The 18,342-nt window shown below is 44.6% G+C and overlaps 1 protein-coding gene across 5 annotated transcripts; it reads right to left on the reverse strand.

Moving 5' to 3' along the window:
- Positions 1-1,555: 1,555 nt before the first annotated feature.
- LOC138792641 (TRAF family member-associated NF-kappa-B activator-like) lies at positions 1,556-16,919 on the reverse strand. Of its 5 annotated transcripts, XM_069970298.1 has the most exons (6): positions 16,865-16,919; positions 16,726-16,779; positions 13,217-13,329; positions 7,185-7,306; positions 6,280-6,809; positions 1,556-2,245 (listed from the first exon to the last, which is right to left on the reverse strand). In XM_069970298.1, the coding sequence occupies exons 4-6, from the start codon at positions 7,294-7,296 to the stop codon at positions 2,072-2,074; spliced, it is 816 nt and encodes a 271-aa protein (XP_069826399.1). In that variant the 5' UTR covers positions 7,297-7,306; positions 13,217-13,329; positions 16,726-16,779; positions 16,865-16,919; the 3' UTR covers positions 1,556-2,071. The 5 variants fall into 5 exon arrangements, with proteins under 5 accessions (XP_069826399.1, XP_069826401.1, XP_069826400.1 ...); XM_069970300.1 differs by lacking the exon at positions 13,217-13,329; XM_069970299.1 differs by lacking the exons at positions 16,726-16,779; positions 16,865-16,919 and adding an exon at positions 16,448-16,608.
- Between the last annotated feature and the right edge of the window lie 1,423 nt (positions 16,920-18,342).

Consider the following 18,342-nt stretch of genomic DNA (forward strand, 5'->3'; position numbering starts at 1 on the left):
TGACTTTTCCCTGCGGCAAAGAAAGGCATTGTTTATCAGTCTCTGGCTGGATTCAAGGAGGAGTCGCCTACTAAAATTCCATCAGGGCTGATATTGACCCATGTGCTATAGTAATGTTTCCTTGAAAAGCTAAATGAGGATAATATACAGTCAGGAGCTTTTCCCAACCAAACGCTACTACCCTACAGAATCGCCTACATAGAGATTTATTAAGGAAAAATGTTCTTTATTGCCCATAGCAAGCAATCACAGCTTAGTTTTAACTTTACTAGAAATTATTAATATTTTAACAGGTTGATAACACAGAATGAGCAGGCTGATGCTGTCAATATTGTACAGAGAGGGCTCCCGACTTAATTTTTCAAAAGTGGTAAAATAAAATACAAGTTATATCAATTGGATATTGTAATCATACTGACTTGAGGAATATAGATAACATGTCAGTTTTACCACATGGACAGTTTTACCACGATGGTGTAAACATTAGTAATAGAAGAGCTTATCAGAGCAATGGAATACAATTATTAATCTCAATACAGGCTCATTACAGTATGGTGGTCTATAGGGCAAACCTGTGGTTATGCTTAGGCCTTAAGAATTAGAAACATATGCGACAGATATCACAAATATAATGACAGTTTTTACCTAAAAAGAAACTTGGATAAGGGTACACAACAATGCTGCAGCCCATAGTATAAGTTACATTTTAATATTCAGGTTCCCCGTTTTATAAATGTTTTATAGCAAGTAACATTCAGTTACCGTAGACCAGCAAGATGAGCTAAACTGGTTTCCTTTCCTGTCTTTCACAGCCCCCTAGTGGCAAACAAAAAATAAGCCTGGAGTTTTCCTCCTTGAGGTCACTTAGGGGAACCTGACACTGTCTGCCCTTGTGAAATAAACATAGATCTGTTCTGCTGAAGAAATTATCATGAAATAAGAGAGATACTTCTGGAGTAGTTTAAATCAGTTTGAAATATTTTACTGCTTTTTTATTCGGTGATAAAGAAAAATTTACTTTTTCCAATACAACATCATGTTGTGGTTCAGCAAAGTGAAGCATTGAAAGCGGCTGGCCCACCCCCATTGGGAGGAGACCCCCACCCCTCTCTGAGGCAGCTCCATTAGAATCAATGTAGCCGCATCATAGAGGGGCAGGGGTGTCCTCCGACTAGGGGCGGGCCAGCATGCCTCCAGTACTTCTCCCTCGGACGTGCCCGGTAATAGAACCATACCCATAAACCGGGCCACAGTTCAAAAAAAAGAATGCAGCACCGGCTTCCCCGTGCCAGCGCTGTTCTAGCCATGTAAAAGTCTTAAAGCGAATGGACTGCTGGTCCATTCAGTTTAATCCTTGGTCTGGCTCCACATCTTGTTCCTAATCCCCAGCATATCTCCCCATCTCATTCCTGGTCTTCAGCCTGGCTCACCATCTCACCTACTGTCTCCCTACCCTCACCCTATAGATTGTAATCCCTCGCAGGCAGGGTCCTCAATCCATATGTACACATTAGACAGACCATCCATTTAGAATAAAAGGTATTATACATCAAGTATCATTTTGATACGTTTTTGCAAACTGCCCTTATCGGTTATAACTTAGACCAATGGAATATACAGTTGGAACAATAAACTCTTATCAAAGTGCATCCACTGCCAAAGGTTATAAGTCATCATATGATGTAGAGCCCTTGCATGGTTATCCAACTCACCTTTGACTTATTAGTAGAATTACCAGTTAGATGTGCATTGCATTTTGATAGCTTCAATTAAATACATAAAATCATTATTGTGTAATTCATCCATTTCTTCACATTGTCTGATATGTTTGCATAACATTTAACTAACTCTTGGTAACCCTAAAGAAACCACGACGCAGATGTGAACTGGGCCGAAAGAATGTATTTAGTGACATTATAGGATGGTGTTTACATAACAAAAACTGAAAGTTACATAAAGGTGCAACATACAATAGAGATTTTTGTTGATTGAATAAAGTGTATTTCTACTCTATTATATGCCAGCTTCAGCAATCTTGTGCTTCTTTTGGTGAATGGCCTGCTGGTAAAACTCATTCCATGTGCCCAGTAAGATGTCCAAGAAATTCCCCTTCAGTCGCTGCTCCTGCTGGAAACACTGCATGGCAGAACTCGCATATCTGAGAACTCAGTCTAACATCTGAATTGACATCAACACAATGGCCATATGGATGATCTTCTGACAAACAGCCTGGACTCCATGAAGACTGCAGGTAACAAGATTGACAAATATTAGCAACATAACAATGATCAACATACCCTCCGCCCCCCAAATTCCATATTATTCTGACTATCTATTGTAGTGTATAAAGTACTATTGGCATTAACATTCCTTATATTAAAGATAAGCAGACATGAGATCAAATGAACCACTAAAAACACATCTCTTGTGGTTGAGAAGTAAGGTTTTTTTACTACGAGAGTTAAATTGCACAATTTTCCATTGTGTTGCTGTGGATGGAAGGGAATTTCACCTCTATTTTTAAGCATCCACAATCGGAATATGGCCTTTCCTAACATCGAAATACCTTAATGGACCTAAAGCTTATAGCTAAAATCGTGATTCTCTTTTTTAATCTCTTAAATAAACCTAAATCCCAGAAATCAGTCATATACTGTATAGTATGTGGATGAGTGATTGGAAAATACACAACAGTTCATAATCGTGTCCACTTATCCTCTGTCAGGAACATGGTTCCTGCTCATTTAAAGAGGATCACTAACATTAAGCTGCATTTTGACCCTTGAGTCAAATATTCCAATAATCCTTTCACAGATGTCGGTGTGTGGCCCATATGTTAGTACTGAATATAATAATGTAAGCATATGGACTTCATGCAAGACAACATATTCAACTCAAATAGGGGACTGTAGTTGTATTAAAGCATATCATATTTGAAGGTCATGACTTCTTACATACTGCATTACAGTGTTCAAACATCATAACAAACTCTAATTTTCTAGCCTGTTTTTGGCACTTGATGGGGCTAAACACTGGACCCTCAACACAAATGGAGGGCCAATATAGCCCCTTGCAGTATTATCAAGTGAGACACTCGTGTGGATTGCATACCCCTAAAGCCAGACTTTTTTTTTATAATATTTTTTATTGATTTTACAAAATAGTATAATACAGGGAAATTGGCCAACGGCCACCAATAATAAAGACAGATCAAAAGTGTACAGTTCTCCCAGGAAGAATTACAGTAGGTGCAAAAAATACTGTAGGACAGCACAGGTATGACACTAGAACAGTGTAGGATCTAAAAACACAGAAATTGCGACAAGCATAAACCTAAGGTCCCAATGGAGGAAAGGGAGAGACCTCTGGATGATAGCATGGTCTTTGTTAGCGCGAACTGGAGAGAATGGAACGGCTGCACATCCCATCTATGGCTGATACTAATGCCGCTAGGCCTATATTAAAAATCAACACCAGAGTGTCTGTATATGAATTGATCAAGCCATATTGCCCCGTGTACCACCGCGCAGGTCCTCTGGTCCACACGGGTCCCTACGCTAACTCCACACCGTGTCGGTCAGCGACCGCCAACCCCGCAAAGCGTGCACACGCAGGGAAGGAGGCCATGGAATGGCCCTGCAACCCCAATGTCACAGGACCAGACACAAAAAGCCCCACCAAAACCCAGCCAGCACCACCGGCGGGGATTGGTGGCCACTGACTGGCACGGTGTGGACTTAGTGTAGGGACCCATGTGTATCAGATACCGGCACGAGGTACATGGGGCAGTATGGCTTGATCAATTCATACACAAAATTCTGATGTGTTTTTTATTTAGCCTAGGGGCACTAGTATCAGCCATAGGTGTGAGGTGCAGCACTCTTTTTCTTCCTTGAACCGCATTTTGTTTCTCTCTTTTCTCCGTGTTTTGCACTCCTCCTGGTGAGACCCACATGACCGCAATTAGCAGGAGACACCTGAGTGCACATGGTTTTAATCCCTCCTGTTTTTTCCCATTCTGTCTACAGCAGCTATGGGTGAGTGCAATACCTCACCCAGACTTGTGCTGTTTGGGGGCGACCTTCTCCGCCGGCGGTGCTGGCCGGGTTCTAGTGTGGTGTTTTTGGGTCTGGTCCTGTGGCATGGGGGTCGCAGGGCCGTCCCATGGCCCCCATTCCCTGACTGTGCGTGACTGCGGGGTTGGTGGCCACTGACTGGCACGGTGTGGACTTAGTGTAGGGACCCATGTGTATCAGATACCGGCACGAGGTACATGGGGCAGTATGGCTTGATCAATTCATACACAAAATTCTGATGTGTTTTTTATTTAGCCTAGGGGCACTAGTATCAGCCATAGGTGTGAGGTGCAGCACTCTTTTTCTTCCTTGAGCCGCATGGTCTTTGTTAGGATACCGGGTAATAGACTGAAAGCAGAACCCTTGTAGAGGTCGATCTCACATGGGAGAAAACATCTAATACACTAAGGTACAACGTTGGATAGAGAGTCAACGAAAATCAGATATGTAATAACTGGGACTGCAACTAAAACAACTAGTAACAAATCAGCCATCAAGCAAAACTTCCATGAGAGGGGAAACAGATCAATTATGTCAAACTTGAACCTTTCCAGCCAGCCAGGGATAACAGCTCACAGAACCTTCGATCGCTAGATCGTCTGGGCAGCCCATAGAGGATAGCGGCGGTCTGCTGCCACCGCTCATATTCCATGGATCAATAGCAGCAGATCGCTGCTATCATTGTTGTTTGTCTTTCAACATGTTGACAAATGACAGCAACGATCAGCCGACATTGTTCATGCTGATCGTTGCCTTCTATTACACGGGGCGATTATCAGCCGTAAAGGCCGAATACGGCCGGTAATCGTTCCGTGTAATAGGGCCTTTAGATAATGGGCAGATGCGTCTCTGGAGCATCCAGCCATGCCAAAATTGCTGTATAATTTTAGTAGTTTCACATGAATATCATAGCAGGGATAGGGTTTGGGTAGTAAATGTATTCCACAGAAATCCATTCAGATAAAGCTACATGAAGTAGCACAATATATATGGATCTCGGGCTCACCACAGACATGCATAGAGGTGAAAATAAGCCAAATCAGAAGCTACAAACACTTAGCTGGATGCAAATGCCCTGCAGCCTAGAGATCAAATGCGAAACCACTATTTCAATGTCAGACTTGGACACATAATTTAAGCTGTGCCAGGGAATTCATGTAATGTGCTGGGAATAATCACACTCTAAATGTAGTTCAAATCGTTTGTTAAAGCTGTCTCATCCAGAGCAAAACCATAAAATGATAAATACTGATTAAATAAATGAAGAACTCGATTTACTACTATTATTCAGGATAATGCACTTGAAATAGCAGTGTGTTCAGGTTTTTTAATTCAGTCCGCAATAAAGAAGCTGTCACTAACAGCCTAGTCACACAGCGTGTGTGTTTGTTGTGTGTATTGGGTGTGGCCATACTGTAGCCACCTACATCCTTCTTGTATGAACAGAAAAGTCTTAGGATACTATTACACGGAACAATAATCGGCTGAATCGGCCTGATTCGGCTGATAAACGCTCCATGTAATAAATACAATGATCAGCTGATGACAACGATCATCAGCTGATCGTTGATATAGGTTCTGACCTATTTTCGACTGACAATATACATTACCTATCCACATTCCAGGGCTGCTCCTGCGGTCTTCTCCCCGGGTCCCACTCGCTCTAGCTTCAGAGCGGCCTTTCAGCTGACTGGCCGCCCGGCCAATCACAGGCCGCGGCGGTCCCAGCCTTTGATTGGCTAAGCGGCCTGTCAGCTGACAGGCCACTCTGAAGCTAGAGCGCGCGGAACCTGTGGAGAAGCGGACCACAGAAGCAGCCCTGGAACGTGGATAGGTAATGTATGTAGTTTAAACAAGGACTGCAAGGACATCGGTAACAATGTCCTTGTAGCCCTTGTTAAACGATTATTGCACCGTGTAATAGGCCCAGTAAACGAGCGACGATCTAGCAGATCGCTTCTCGTTTACAGGTATTATCGGGCCCCCATCGGCCCGTATAATACCACCCTTATAGGGAGACTAACAGAGAAAAACGGATCGGGTGGTAGTATAAAATTACCTTCATTCTCAGTGTCCCATGCTCTGTGGAAATTTTTCTAACCTGTTGTTAGTTTCCACTTTTTTATATTAACAGGCACACCATAAAAGCAGACATAGGAAGACCTACATAGAAAGAGCTACATAGAAAATGTAATTTCCATACCTTGGCTGGTCCTCTGACTCCATTAGAATTTTTATGTGGTTCCAAAAGTGCTTCTAGTGATATGTCTTTTGACTGTAAAAAGCTAATATCTTCATACATGTTAAATAAACTAAAATTATGATCTCCATTAGTCATGAAGTCAAGACCTAATTTCGCAGGGGATATTTTCTCCGCATCATTGTCCATATCCAAACATTTAGGATAGTTTTTAATACACAAAGCATAATTAGAGCTTCCTCCTTTTGTATCCTGGGTGATGCCTGCACATGACATACCATCGTCAGCCTCTTCTTTATCAGCCATACTGCCCAGGAAATTGTATTGGTCCTCACATGGTGGAAACCGTACATCTAAGTCCAGTAGTAGGCTAGAATTTTCTTTGGGTTCCGAAGGCACTGGTACATCATCAGAATTTGTTTTGGAAGCTTCAGTACATTGGTCTTCTTTAACTTTCAACCTGAAGAATGGACTTTCAGACTGTGCATCATCACCTGTGTCAGTGCATTGGATGGGTTTTGAAACGGGCATCTCTGAAATGAGAAGCATTATGTAAAAATTAGAGGGTTTTTATAAGAACATGTTGTTTAAACTCTATATTATTTATTATTTCATAAATTATCTGACTCTTTTAAGCCTACATCTAAAGTAGAAATAGAAAGTCGATGGAGTCTGTTTCAATGAAATAGAGAATGTAGCAAACCAAGCAGTGCTCAATCTTGTGCTTCTCAGTAAGGGTCTGAACACCCAGATCCTGACAAGTCAATAATTTTTCTAAATAGCAGGGACACTTTCAATTTAGTGCTCTTATAGCACTAATGTCTACTATCTATACTTTATTATATTTAATGATTAGAATTGTACAATGAAAACACCACAATATTTTTTTGAAGATATCTCCGTCTTACCACTAGTGTGACCTTTTTTTGAGAGAAGCTTTTGAAGAAGTTCAGCTTGTTTTGAGCATATAATTTGCAACTTTTTAAATTCTTGGTACAGTTCCAAAAAGGCATCTTCCATTGTACATCACCTAAAAGGGAGGAGAATCAGGAAAGACAACCGTTCAACAAGAAACTAAATTTATCATCTACAAAATCCACAGTTGAAATCAAATATATTTATTCCATGATTAAAGAACAACAAACAGCAAAACCCCAATGCAGTCCTACCCCCTATATAAGCACATACTCCCCTCAAGAAATGGATAGAAAGACCTCAGTTTACAGCAAAAGGCCATGTTCTGACAGCGTAAGACACCTGCTGGGTCACGGAACGCCCGGTGTCAGAGAAGATCATCCTGGTCGGTACTGCAGTACCTGCCGGATGATCTTCACTTCCGCTGAATTTGGATGCGGGCGCATGTGTGTGCTTGCATCCGAATTCCCCTCTGAACGAGGGGAACGCACGCTCCATTGTGTGCACTGACATGTCACTCTTTTGCGGCGCGGCTATTGATCCCGGCCGTAGTGTATACTATGTGTATACACTCCAGCCAGGATTTCCTCAGATACAGCACTACGTAAGTACCGTAGTAATCATGGCCGTTGTTGCAATTGTGCATACACCTATCCATGCATCAGACTATATGCAATGATCTTCCTAGTGTCCCTTTGTAGATTTACTCTATAAAGCAATGGGATAGCTATGCCTGATACAGACATGCTGGCCACTGAGACGCTCTTCACCTCAATGCTGACGCATGTTTCAACTTGTGGTCTTTGTCCAGAGGTAAGATGAGATGCCTCAAACTTATCCCTATATATTGATTGATCCCGGCACCAAAACCATTTTCTGATGATATAGTCCCTTTTAAAGGAGCCAATCAGCATGAATGTGCTGATATGGTGCCCAGCTGCACAGTATAGATCTACTGTGCAGCTTTTTTTTTTATTCTTTTAAATTTTATTATTTTATCAAACAACAAACAAACGCCTTAAAATCGCATCAACCGTACCATAACTGAGATACCCCCTCCCACCCTAGCCTAGAACAACTTGCCAAATAAACCCCTACTCCCATACATAACTTTTTTTCCCCCGTGGGGTCACCCCGCGAGGCACTGGATTACACTATATAAGCCACCAATCTCTACCTCCAACATCCACCTCCCATAACTAGTTCAAATTCTCTTTACTCTAACCGCACGAGGGGACCGCCCCGGCCCGTGCAAGGGCCCTGCCCCCAGCCAGGCCAAACCGGACCACACTAAATAATGAACTCAAAGCATTAAACAATACACTAAATAAACCGAATTTAAAAAAAAAAAATAATAATTCAAATCGAGATTTATCAGCCATCTGTTCCTATGGCTCTTAACAGCAGACTATGCAACGTCAGCCCTCCCCGCATGCCAAACCTACATACACACATTGAATCTGTCGGTGCCAGCCATCCACCTTCTCAGATGGACTCCCAACCCTTCGACAGACTCATCACTATTCTAAGCCATAATTGCTCCAAACCTCCCCAGCTTCACTGCGGAGGCTTAGCACAACTTCCGCCTTCCCCTGATAACCAGTCAAACATTTATTATGCTCAACAAGGCCTCCAGAGAAAACAGAATCTATAAACACTCATCACAAAAATAAAATAAAATAAAGTTTTATATGTACTGCCTATCTGTCCGGCCAAGCCCGAACCCAAGGCGCAACCCCCGCCCGGGCGGACACGAGCGCCCCCCCCCCCTTTGGCTCTATTTCTATTGAGTCCTGCATGCCTTGTTAGCATAGGGAATGTCAGCACGTTGGGGACTGGCATTTATCCAAGTAGGCAGGGATAATGTAAGTCAATGGGAAACTCTTCTTGTCCTCATTTTGAGTGTGGTATTATATCTCAGTTCCAGTGTAGTGAATGGAGTTGAGTTGTAACTACCACATACAAACTGAGGACAGATGTGGTGCTGTTTTTGGAGGAGAGCAGCTAAGTTTTTCTTGTCTTGGATAACCCTATTAAATGCTAAATAATGAGTCCCAGAGAAAACTTTTAAATGAGCCCCAGACCAAACCATCAAATTAATTCAAACCTTAAACCAGACCAAATGTCCCCCTTTTTTTCTTATATACTAATTCTGTGCCCCCTCCTTTACAAATGGATGCAAGCAGAGATATACAACTGTAAAGAAAATCTTGCTTCCAAAAGGGCACCAACCCCACAGTTTGTATCTAATGAAGGCAGTGGCAGCACTCCCGAAATCCGTTCCGTAAGGAAAAATAGAAGGGCAAACTAGATGGACCAGGTGGTCTTTCTTTGCCGACAATGTTTTTATGTTTCTAAAATAACTTTGCTTTTAAAGTGTCCCAAGTCCATCTGAGGTGTCCTTTAGGAAGTCAATTTTTCATTGCCACTATTTTAACTGTACAGTAGTTAATGTCCTTGCTACAGTTTTGCTATAATTTTAAGGAAATCACAGCAAACCCTCAAGAGCAAAGCCTAACAGGACCAGGACCACTGTGCCTTTGGTGGCCAACCAAAGAAAACTGGATATAATATTGCGTGAGCATTTTACTGTGGAGATAGCCGTAGCCTCTAATTCAGAAAGATAGGGAGAGGGTAAGGAAGGTAACAATGATTTCCATATATTAGAATTAGAGTGCTATCAGGTTGTTCAATTCCCCTTTGTCTCTATTTTTGGCCCCCAGAGTGGTAAAACTGCACACATTCTGAGGAAAAATTGGTACCTAGTACAAAGGGGCATCTCTGACATCTTACATGTCTCATTGTGGTGTCATACAGATCAGGGTGTAATTTAAAACATGGTCTAGTGATGTCAGACACTGGTTCCAAAAAATGTCTAGTACATGTAAGTATACCATGACATGTTAATGTACCTTGTTTGAACTGCACAAGCTGTAACAGTCTCCTTGAAGGGGAGTACTTCCCATAAAAGAACTGACACGGACGTGTGCATGGGGCCAGAAGTTCATAGCGCTCATAGTTACCTTCAGCAGCAGCAGCACTGACAGAGAGAGAGCCATTGGCTCTCTCCCTCTCACTCACTCTTGTGGCCGCACTTCCTGCGGTCACAGGAGGCCGCACTCTCCCTCTGGTGTCGGCGTCCGACGTCACAGGAGCGCCGGCGCCAGGGTAAGGATAGTGCAGCCTCTTGTGATCGCTGCAGTACGGCAACAAGAGTGAAGAGAAGAGGCACACGTGGACACAGGTGTAACGCCTGGAGTAGTGGATCCACTGGACCGTCACCAGCGATGGCACTAACCTCACCAGGGAGCAGAGTCTAAGGGGCCGCTGGTTTTCACCAGAGCCCGCCGCAAGGCGGGATGGACTTGCTGCGGCAGGCGACCCCCAGGTCGCTACCCCTGGCTTGGTTGCTAGTGACGGCAGGCGAGGCGTGGCAGGAGCAGTAGGCAGAAGAGTGCAGGCAGAGGATAGTAGACGTGCTCGCAGGTGGCGGACAGGACTCAGGAACAATGGGAAGGCAGCGGGCAAGGACTAGGGACAAGGACTGAAGACAGGAACAAGGGACAAGGACTAAGGTCAGGAACAACAGGGAGCTGGGCCAAACGCTATGGGAAGCATATAGAGGCTCCAACACGAGGGACAGGGCATGCTGGGATTTATAGGGAGTGATTGGGTGCAACTACCAATTAGGGACGGACTGGCCCTTTAAATCTGAGACAGCCGGCGCGCGCGCGCCCTAGGAGGCGGGGACGCGCGCGCCGGCCGGCACAGACGGAGACCGGAGCGGGACGAGGTGAGGCGCCCCCCGGGGCCGAACAGACCGCAGCGCCGGGTCCCTGCACAGGGACCCCGGCAGCTGCGTGGGATAGAGGGCGGTCGCGGCCATGACAACAGGTGAGTATAAGTGTTTGTTGTTTTAAAATTATATGGGAGGAGGAGCACATGGGGGGCGCTATATACTATTGGGGGGGGGGAAAAAAGGGGGGCTATATACTATTGGGGGAGCACGGGGGGGGTCTGTATACTATTGGCAGAGAGCACAGGGTGGCTATATACTTCTGGGGAGCGGAAAGAGGGGCTATATACTATTGAGGGAGCACAGGGGGTCTATATACTATTGGGGGAGAGCACAGGGGGGCTATATACTATTGGGGGAGTGCACAGGGGGGCTATATACTTCTGGGGGAGCGCACAGGGGGCTATAAACTATTGGGGCAGCACAGGGGGCTATATATTAGTGGGGGAGCGCACAGGGGGCTATATACTACTAGGGGAGCGCACAGAGGGGCTATATACTTCTGGGGGAAGCAACAGAGGGACTATATATTACTGGGGAGTGCACAGGGGGTTACATATTACTGGGGGAGTGCACAGGAGGGCTGTTTATAACTGGGGGAGCACACAGGGGTCTATATACCACAGGGACACCTTAAAACTATGGGGGCACATAGGGGTGTAACTACTATATAGGGGTACAGAGGAGTGTAACTACTACATAGGGGTACAAGGGACCAAACTACTGTATGTGTTGGAGCCTAAAATATTTTTCTGGCAGATTCTGGAGAGAGGATTTACAGCCAGAAGACTTCAAGGTGGCCCAGGCTGGATGGAGAGGAAAAGAAAAGGTGACAGACTCTGATTAGAGAAGACGCCCACTGTGAGTCACTGGATGTAACTGCACTCTGCTATAGGCTTGTAGTGATAGGGGTCATGGTGTGACGGTATTATGTATTGGTATCATTGGTTATATCTTTCTGTTTTGTTCAGAGCAGTTTTCATGTAATATGTAATCACTGTAAGGTGGAAATAGTGTTATAAGTTAACTACTGTATGTATTGGGGCTCTTAATACAGTGTGGGGTCACTTTCAGTACATTATATTGTGTGTGGAGCTCCGATTCTAAAAACACGTGGGGGGTTCGCCGAAAGAGAAGAGGTCCACTCTCTAGGGCTGTGCATCGGGCCACCAATGTATTAATACGGCCCTTGTCCAGATGCTGATCATTCGAATAAAGGGGCAGATGTGTGCTCTGCCTCTTCATCTCTGTCTCACTGCTAAAGAAGCGGTGGATGGAATTATAATGGAGCCCTATGGAACTTATGGTAATTCTTCCTGCACCGGAGGTTCCATAGAGCTCCATTATAATTCCGTCCGCAGCTACTTTAGCAGTGAGACAGACATAAAGCTCCTGTGTGAGTCTGTCCCCTTATTCTAACAATCCGCGAGATCTGAGCATCTGGACACTGCCTGATACAAACTCCTGACATGTTGCTATGACATGTCAGAAGTTTGTTTAAATGATAGGTAACCTTCAACCTAAAACGTAACTTTCATTTCATAGACACTAAATCCAGTAGTGGATTATAATAGGGGCGTTTCGGGCGGCAGCCCGGGGCCCTGAGCTCCTGGGGGGCCCATGGCCACCCAAAAAGACTTATACTTTTAGTGGTGTACTGTCTCTGGGCTACAGTTCTGCCATGATTTTCAACAAATTAATGTTTTTTAACAGCAATTTTTCACAAATCAGGGCATTATGACATTATCTATCCTGCACTATGAACACCACGCCTGGTGCTGCCATAGTTACAGTGGGGTTGGGGAGGCCCAGGCTTGGCGAACAGCCCGGGGCCTATGGTAAAGTTAATGCGCCCCTGACTAAATCACATACTATGTGAACAATTGTTTGCCAACTCAAGAAGGTGGATAAAAATAAAGCTGGTTTCCGGCTGTTTTTCTCTCACTTTCTATTGTTGTCACACTTTCCATGTGGTCATTACCACTATGTGTGTGCATTGATTTTATTGTGTGAACATTTGCTTTAGCATAGTGCCAGAGCACCAGACTAAGCGGACTCCAGACTAAGAAAAAAAAGACATTTGTAAACCATTGACCTGAATTATAAACGTGTTATAAACGTCTTACCTACTACCTCCATTCACAATTTCTATAAACTAATTTAAAATGATTTATTATTTTATTATTTTACATTCAATGTAAGTGATTGGGATCTGGCCCAATTGTGTACCTCCAGAGGGCAACGAAAAAAACAGCTTCAGGAACCGTGTTGAGAGGAGGCCCAGTACAGAACTGCTTCTCCTGCTGTCCATATACTATTTTATCGTTTTCACGCAGCTACCACTAGAGGGAACACAAGGCATAGAAATTTGTACAGTTCCATATAGTGTAGAACTCAATAGCAGCTGTGTACAGAACTAGCTTTAGTGGTAACTGCAGGCATTCAGCATGTTATCCTCTATTGCCTGAACAGACGTTGCATATATTTCTGCAACAAAATCTGTCAGCTGTATACCCACCATAGGTCACTTTCACACGGCAGTACTTTGGTTCAGTAATTTGTAAACCAGGAGCGAAACAAACACAGAGAAAAACTATATTAAATAATTTGTACTTCAACCACTCCTGCTTTTGACTTACATCCAGGCCTGGATTGGTAATCTGGCACACCGGGCAAATGCCTGCTGGGCTGCCCCGCTTACCAGTCCATGGGTAACAGCCGGGGGAGTCGAGGGGTCCTCTATACCAGTAAGTTATAGAGGGCTATGGGGTCCTCGACCTCTGCCAGAACTTACTTGTCAGAAAGGGACAAACACAACCAGACAGTGGGCCCTGATCTGAACCCACCCACTGTCCCTGCCTAATTGCCTCAGTCGACCCTAGGCGGTCGCGAACAACCACAAAGACGTTCCCTGCACTGAGTACGTGGGACACAAAACACGACAGACAGACAAACACAATAGAGAGTAGTGAACAAAGCCAGATCAAACCACACGGGCAACGCAGTACAAAATCGGCACACAAAGAATAGTCACAGGTCAGGTCAGGAACACGAGTAAGCAGGCAGAAGGGAATTAGGACGGGAAACGCAGGAATAGACTGGGGAGAGCTGGGACCAGGGGTTAACCTAATAGCCAGCGATATCACACTGGCTAACACTTTACTATATACTGGACCAGGAGCCCGGACCAAAGGCTGATTGGTCCGGCCTCCTGAGTCCAGCCGTAATGCAGCTGATGCACTGCAGACTGAGTGGCCGGATGATCCGTCACTCAGTCTAGGAATCTCAGCTGTGTGCCAGCCAGCCGGCCGGCACGTTAGGCCACGGCATCCCTGGTTGCTAGGGACGCCATCTGGTCTCCGTGACGTCTCTCGGCTCCGTCGGGCGGAGCGACGGCGCGCTCCCGAGCCAGCTGCCAGAGCCGAGCTGGAGGCAGACGCCGCTGGATCGAGGTGAGGTAAGTTCCTGACATTACTGTTATGGGTCATCTCAGTGTCATAATTTAAAAGTGACAAGTATCACCGCAGCCTCCCACCACCGCACTGCGGATCAGCTGCTGGGGACCTGCCCTCAGACTGATGGCGCCACGTGTCAGCAAGTGAGTGAGATGCTATATGTACCTGTTGTTGGTGGTCTCTGGTGCTGACAAGAGGCACATAGCAGGAGGCAATCAGTTCTCTTCTCTGTGCCTTTCACTTCTAGACCACAGGCTGCATTAGGCCTGTGATCTAAAAGTGATCTGGAGCAGCAGTGATGAGTGACAGGCTGCTCCATGACATCAGCCTGCAGCATCTGGTGGGGCACAGCAGCGACTGTGGGAACGACTAGAGAGGTGAGTAACTTGTTTGTTTGTTTTTTTAATTCATTACCACTACTTGGGCGGAGGGGGGGAGAAAGAATATTAGAAGGGGAGGGCCACATGCGGAAGATTAGAGGGGGCTACCACTACTTGGGGGGGCCACGGGAGTAGGATTAGAGGGGGCTACCACTACTTGGTGGGATTGTCACTACACGATGGATACAGGATAGGGGAATATTGCCATTTCTAGGCAAAGGGAAGAACTATTGGTACCTGGGGCACTGGATGAGGGGATTACTGTTACTTAGTGGCATAGGAGGGGGGTTTATGGCAATTTGGGGGCACAGAAGGGGGGTTATTATAGTTTGGAGGTGCAGAAGGGATATTTTTAAGTGTCCAGAAAAAAAAGGAGGTATATACAGTGTAGAAGAACAGAAAGGGGTATTTTTTGTGCAAGTCTGTAATAAGGGGAACAATTTATGTATTGGGCACTATGCAGGGGCATAACTACCACTGTAGCAGCGATAGCAGCTGCTCTGGGGCCCACTGCATCAGGGGGCCCCATTGCCGGCTTCTGCAATGCACTGGACCCCATATGCTGTCATTATTTGCAGCACCCAGCAGATCTTCAAATGTCCCTCTAATTGAAAGCACTTCAGACGAGCTCTTGCAGTTAAGCATTTATGACTACACTTGACAACTTAGTGGTCACTCTGGAAGGCGGGGCGGGGGGGGGGGGGGTTGAGGGCAATCAAAAGTTATCTATGGGGCCCAGCCATCTCTACGTCCCTGGCACTATGGATGGAATCTTGGATATAGGTGACAGGTGTATAGACTGCTGGAAAAGTGTGGAACCTAAAATGTTTGTCTGATAGATGCTGCGGGGACAAGTCATGGCTAACAGAGATCTACATGTTGGCATGGAGTGAAAAAAGGAGAAAAGAAAAAGTGGATGGAATAGATAGTGCTGGGCAGTGTGATATAGTACAGCAATATTTCTCTCCTGGGGTGTGTATGTGTGTTGATATTTTACGTGGGCTAGAAGGGTGCTTTATATGCCAGGGCTGCTTTTTAGTCCCCGTCCGACCCTGCTTACATCACTGATGGAAAATACTGACCAAAATACTACTGAGTGAAAAAGCTTTACTTTTTCAGTTCCTCTTCAGTTAGATAAGGGATGGTGGATTCATGTGTGAGAGACTAAAGTTTTCAGAGTAGAAAAGCAAAGAGGAAGTGACATAGTCAAAAGTGACAATGTTTTAGTGCAAAAGAAAATTCTGTGCAAAAAATGAAATCAATGGAAAAACAACTAGCCTGCTCACAATGAAAGTGTACTTTTAAAGGGGTGATCTTGTGTTAGGGTGCGTTCACACCTACAGGATCTGCAGCAGATCTGCAGCAGATTTGATGCTGTGTTCAGTTATTTAAATGAAATCTGCTGCAGAAAATCAGCTGCAGATCCTGTAGGTGTGAACGCACCATTAAACAACATTTAATATGTTGCTACCGTTATATATAAAAAAGCCTCCTACGAATCTTTCCCCGCTGATCGCAGTTGCCTCGACTTCCAAGATGAACCTGTCTCAGGAGTGATCAACCCCTTAAAAATCAGCTATAATTTCTGGGGAAACCTAGCATTACCACAAGAGAAATTACCTTACCTCCAAGGTTATCAAGAGAGCTGAAAAGGTCCAACATGTTCTGTTCCCCAGCGCTCCACTTCCTGCCTCTGGTCATCTCGGTAACATCTGGCAGCTATTGCTTCATGTATTCAAACACTTTTTATCTTATGCTCATGGGCCAAGTACAACCTCTTACTGAAAATAACTATTTACAAGTTGTAGGCACAGTGATTACAGTGCTAGTACACCGAGAGACACACGCAGTATCAACGGGTGGGAACCTAGGATCTAGAGAAATATGCATACATCACACTTACCTCCAAGATCCTAAAATCTCTGAATTGTCAGTTTTTAATGGTCCTATAAATATGCTGGAAAAAAGCAATTGACAGAAGGTTCCATAAGCAGATGCAGCTGAAGAATGAAAGAAGAGCGAATAATATAAAAGTTTCTTACATGTCTGTGAGTCCCATACAGTAGAGCTCGGTGTGCCGCATTGCTTGTGTAAAGCAGCTGTGGTAATAAAACCTGTTCAGAGAGCAGTCCGCTTCACTAAGGGAAATTCCCAGCTTCATTACTCTGAAACTGAAACCTGCAACCCCCACAAAAACAGGAAACTTGAAAACTTTCTTGATAACATTGTGACATGGATTCACTAAATTCCCTCTAAACAGGGAGCCCCCTGGACATCGGAGACTTGGAAAGAAGTGCCAAGGCAAATAGGTGTCTAAAGGACTCTCCACCAGCAGTTATATCAAAGGATGGAATACAGTGGCTTTTACTGTGGTTCTGCTGGTGGAAATGTGATGCTTGTTAGGGTATGTACTTTCCTGATATGAAAAAAATAGAAGATCCAGCAGTGCAATAAAATCCACAACTATTAAAATTTTATATAAAATACACCACAGGGATACGCATGACACGATTCGAGCGCATGGATGTTTTTGAACATTGACAACACAGCATCTACCACCAGGCATATAAATACACATGTGTGACAATAAAGAAGAATTTAATACCAGTGTGTTGCACATTAAAAACTAGCTATGTTCTTACTAAACAGAAACTGCATATAAATATTGCTATATCATTTTGCATTTAGAACACTATGGGGCTGATTAACTACTATATTCCAGTCAGAAAATTGATAGGTTTTTGTCCATTTTCCCTGTCAGTTTGGTGTTACGACATATTTACTAAAGGGGTGTTGCACAATTTTTCCAAAAACCTGACAAACCGATTAATTTTGTCTACAAACCTGCCAAGTAGGCATGTTATGGGCGTGTTCTTCAATACCTGACACAACCGATAGATTTACTAAGCAAAAAAGTCATTTTTCGATTCTAAAACCCAGCCAATTCTAGTGTGGTGGGATGGCTGGGCATTAATTTTGTCCTGTGAAAAACCTTCCAGATTTACATAGAGCATGTACCACATTAATGAATTTGTCGCAAAAAAACAGACACAACCGATGGCATAATGGCTTATAATTGACGCATTGTTAGTAAATGAGGCCCTATATCTCTCTATGATACAAAGCAAATTTGTGGTATATATCAGCAAGCCAGAAGTATGGGATGCCCACATACAGGCCCGCTTCTGCCATGAGGCAGACTGAGGCTTCCGCCTCAGGCGGCAGCTCTTGGGGTCCTGCAGGGGGCGGCAGAATCTTCTCTGCTGTCATTTTAGTGAAGTTTAACTTCGCTAAAATGACAGCAGCCCCGATCTCCTCACAGTACTGAGTGCGGTGGTGTCCCTAGGCATTAAGATCCGGGGCCAGTGCCCCGAACAGGAAGTTCACTGCCCCGAATCTTTTGCCTAGGGAATCACTGTACTGCACTCTGAACTCCGTGGCTTGGTGCATCCGGCCACCGGGTCCTGTGTTGAGTGCTCAGCTCCCTCCAGTCTATTCAGAGGGGGGGGGGGGGGAGTGA

This window comes from Dendropsophus ebraccatus, chromosome 5 (genome assembly GCF_027789765.1).
Source record: "Dendropsophus ebraccatus isolate aDenEbr1 chromosome 5, aDenEbr1.pat, whole genome shotgun sequence".
Classification (NCBI taxonomy): Eukaryota; Metazoa; Chordata; class Amphibia; order Anura; family Hylidae; genus Dendropsophus; species Dendropsophus ebraccatus.

Coding starts and splice junctions, on each gene's coding strand:
- LOC138792641 (XM_069970300.1), bottom strand. CDS start 7,296: ATGGAAGATGCCTTTTTGGAACTGTACCAAGAATTTAAAAAGTTGCAA. Junction 6,810..7,184: donor AAAAAAAGGTCACACTAGTG/GTAAGACGGAGA, acceptor TTCTCATTTCAG/AGATGCCCGTTTCAAAACCC. Junction 2,246..6,279: donor GAGTCAGAGGACCAGCCAAG/GTATGGAAATTA, acceptor TGTTACCTGCAG/TCTTCATGGAGTCCAGGCTG.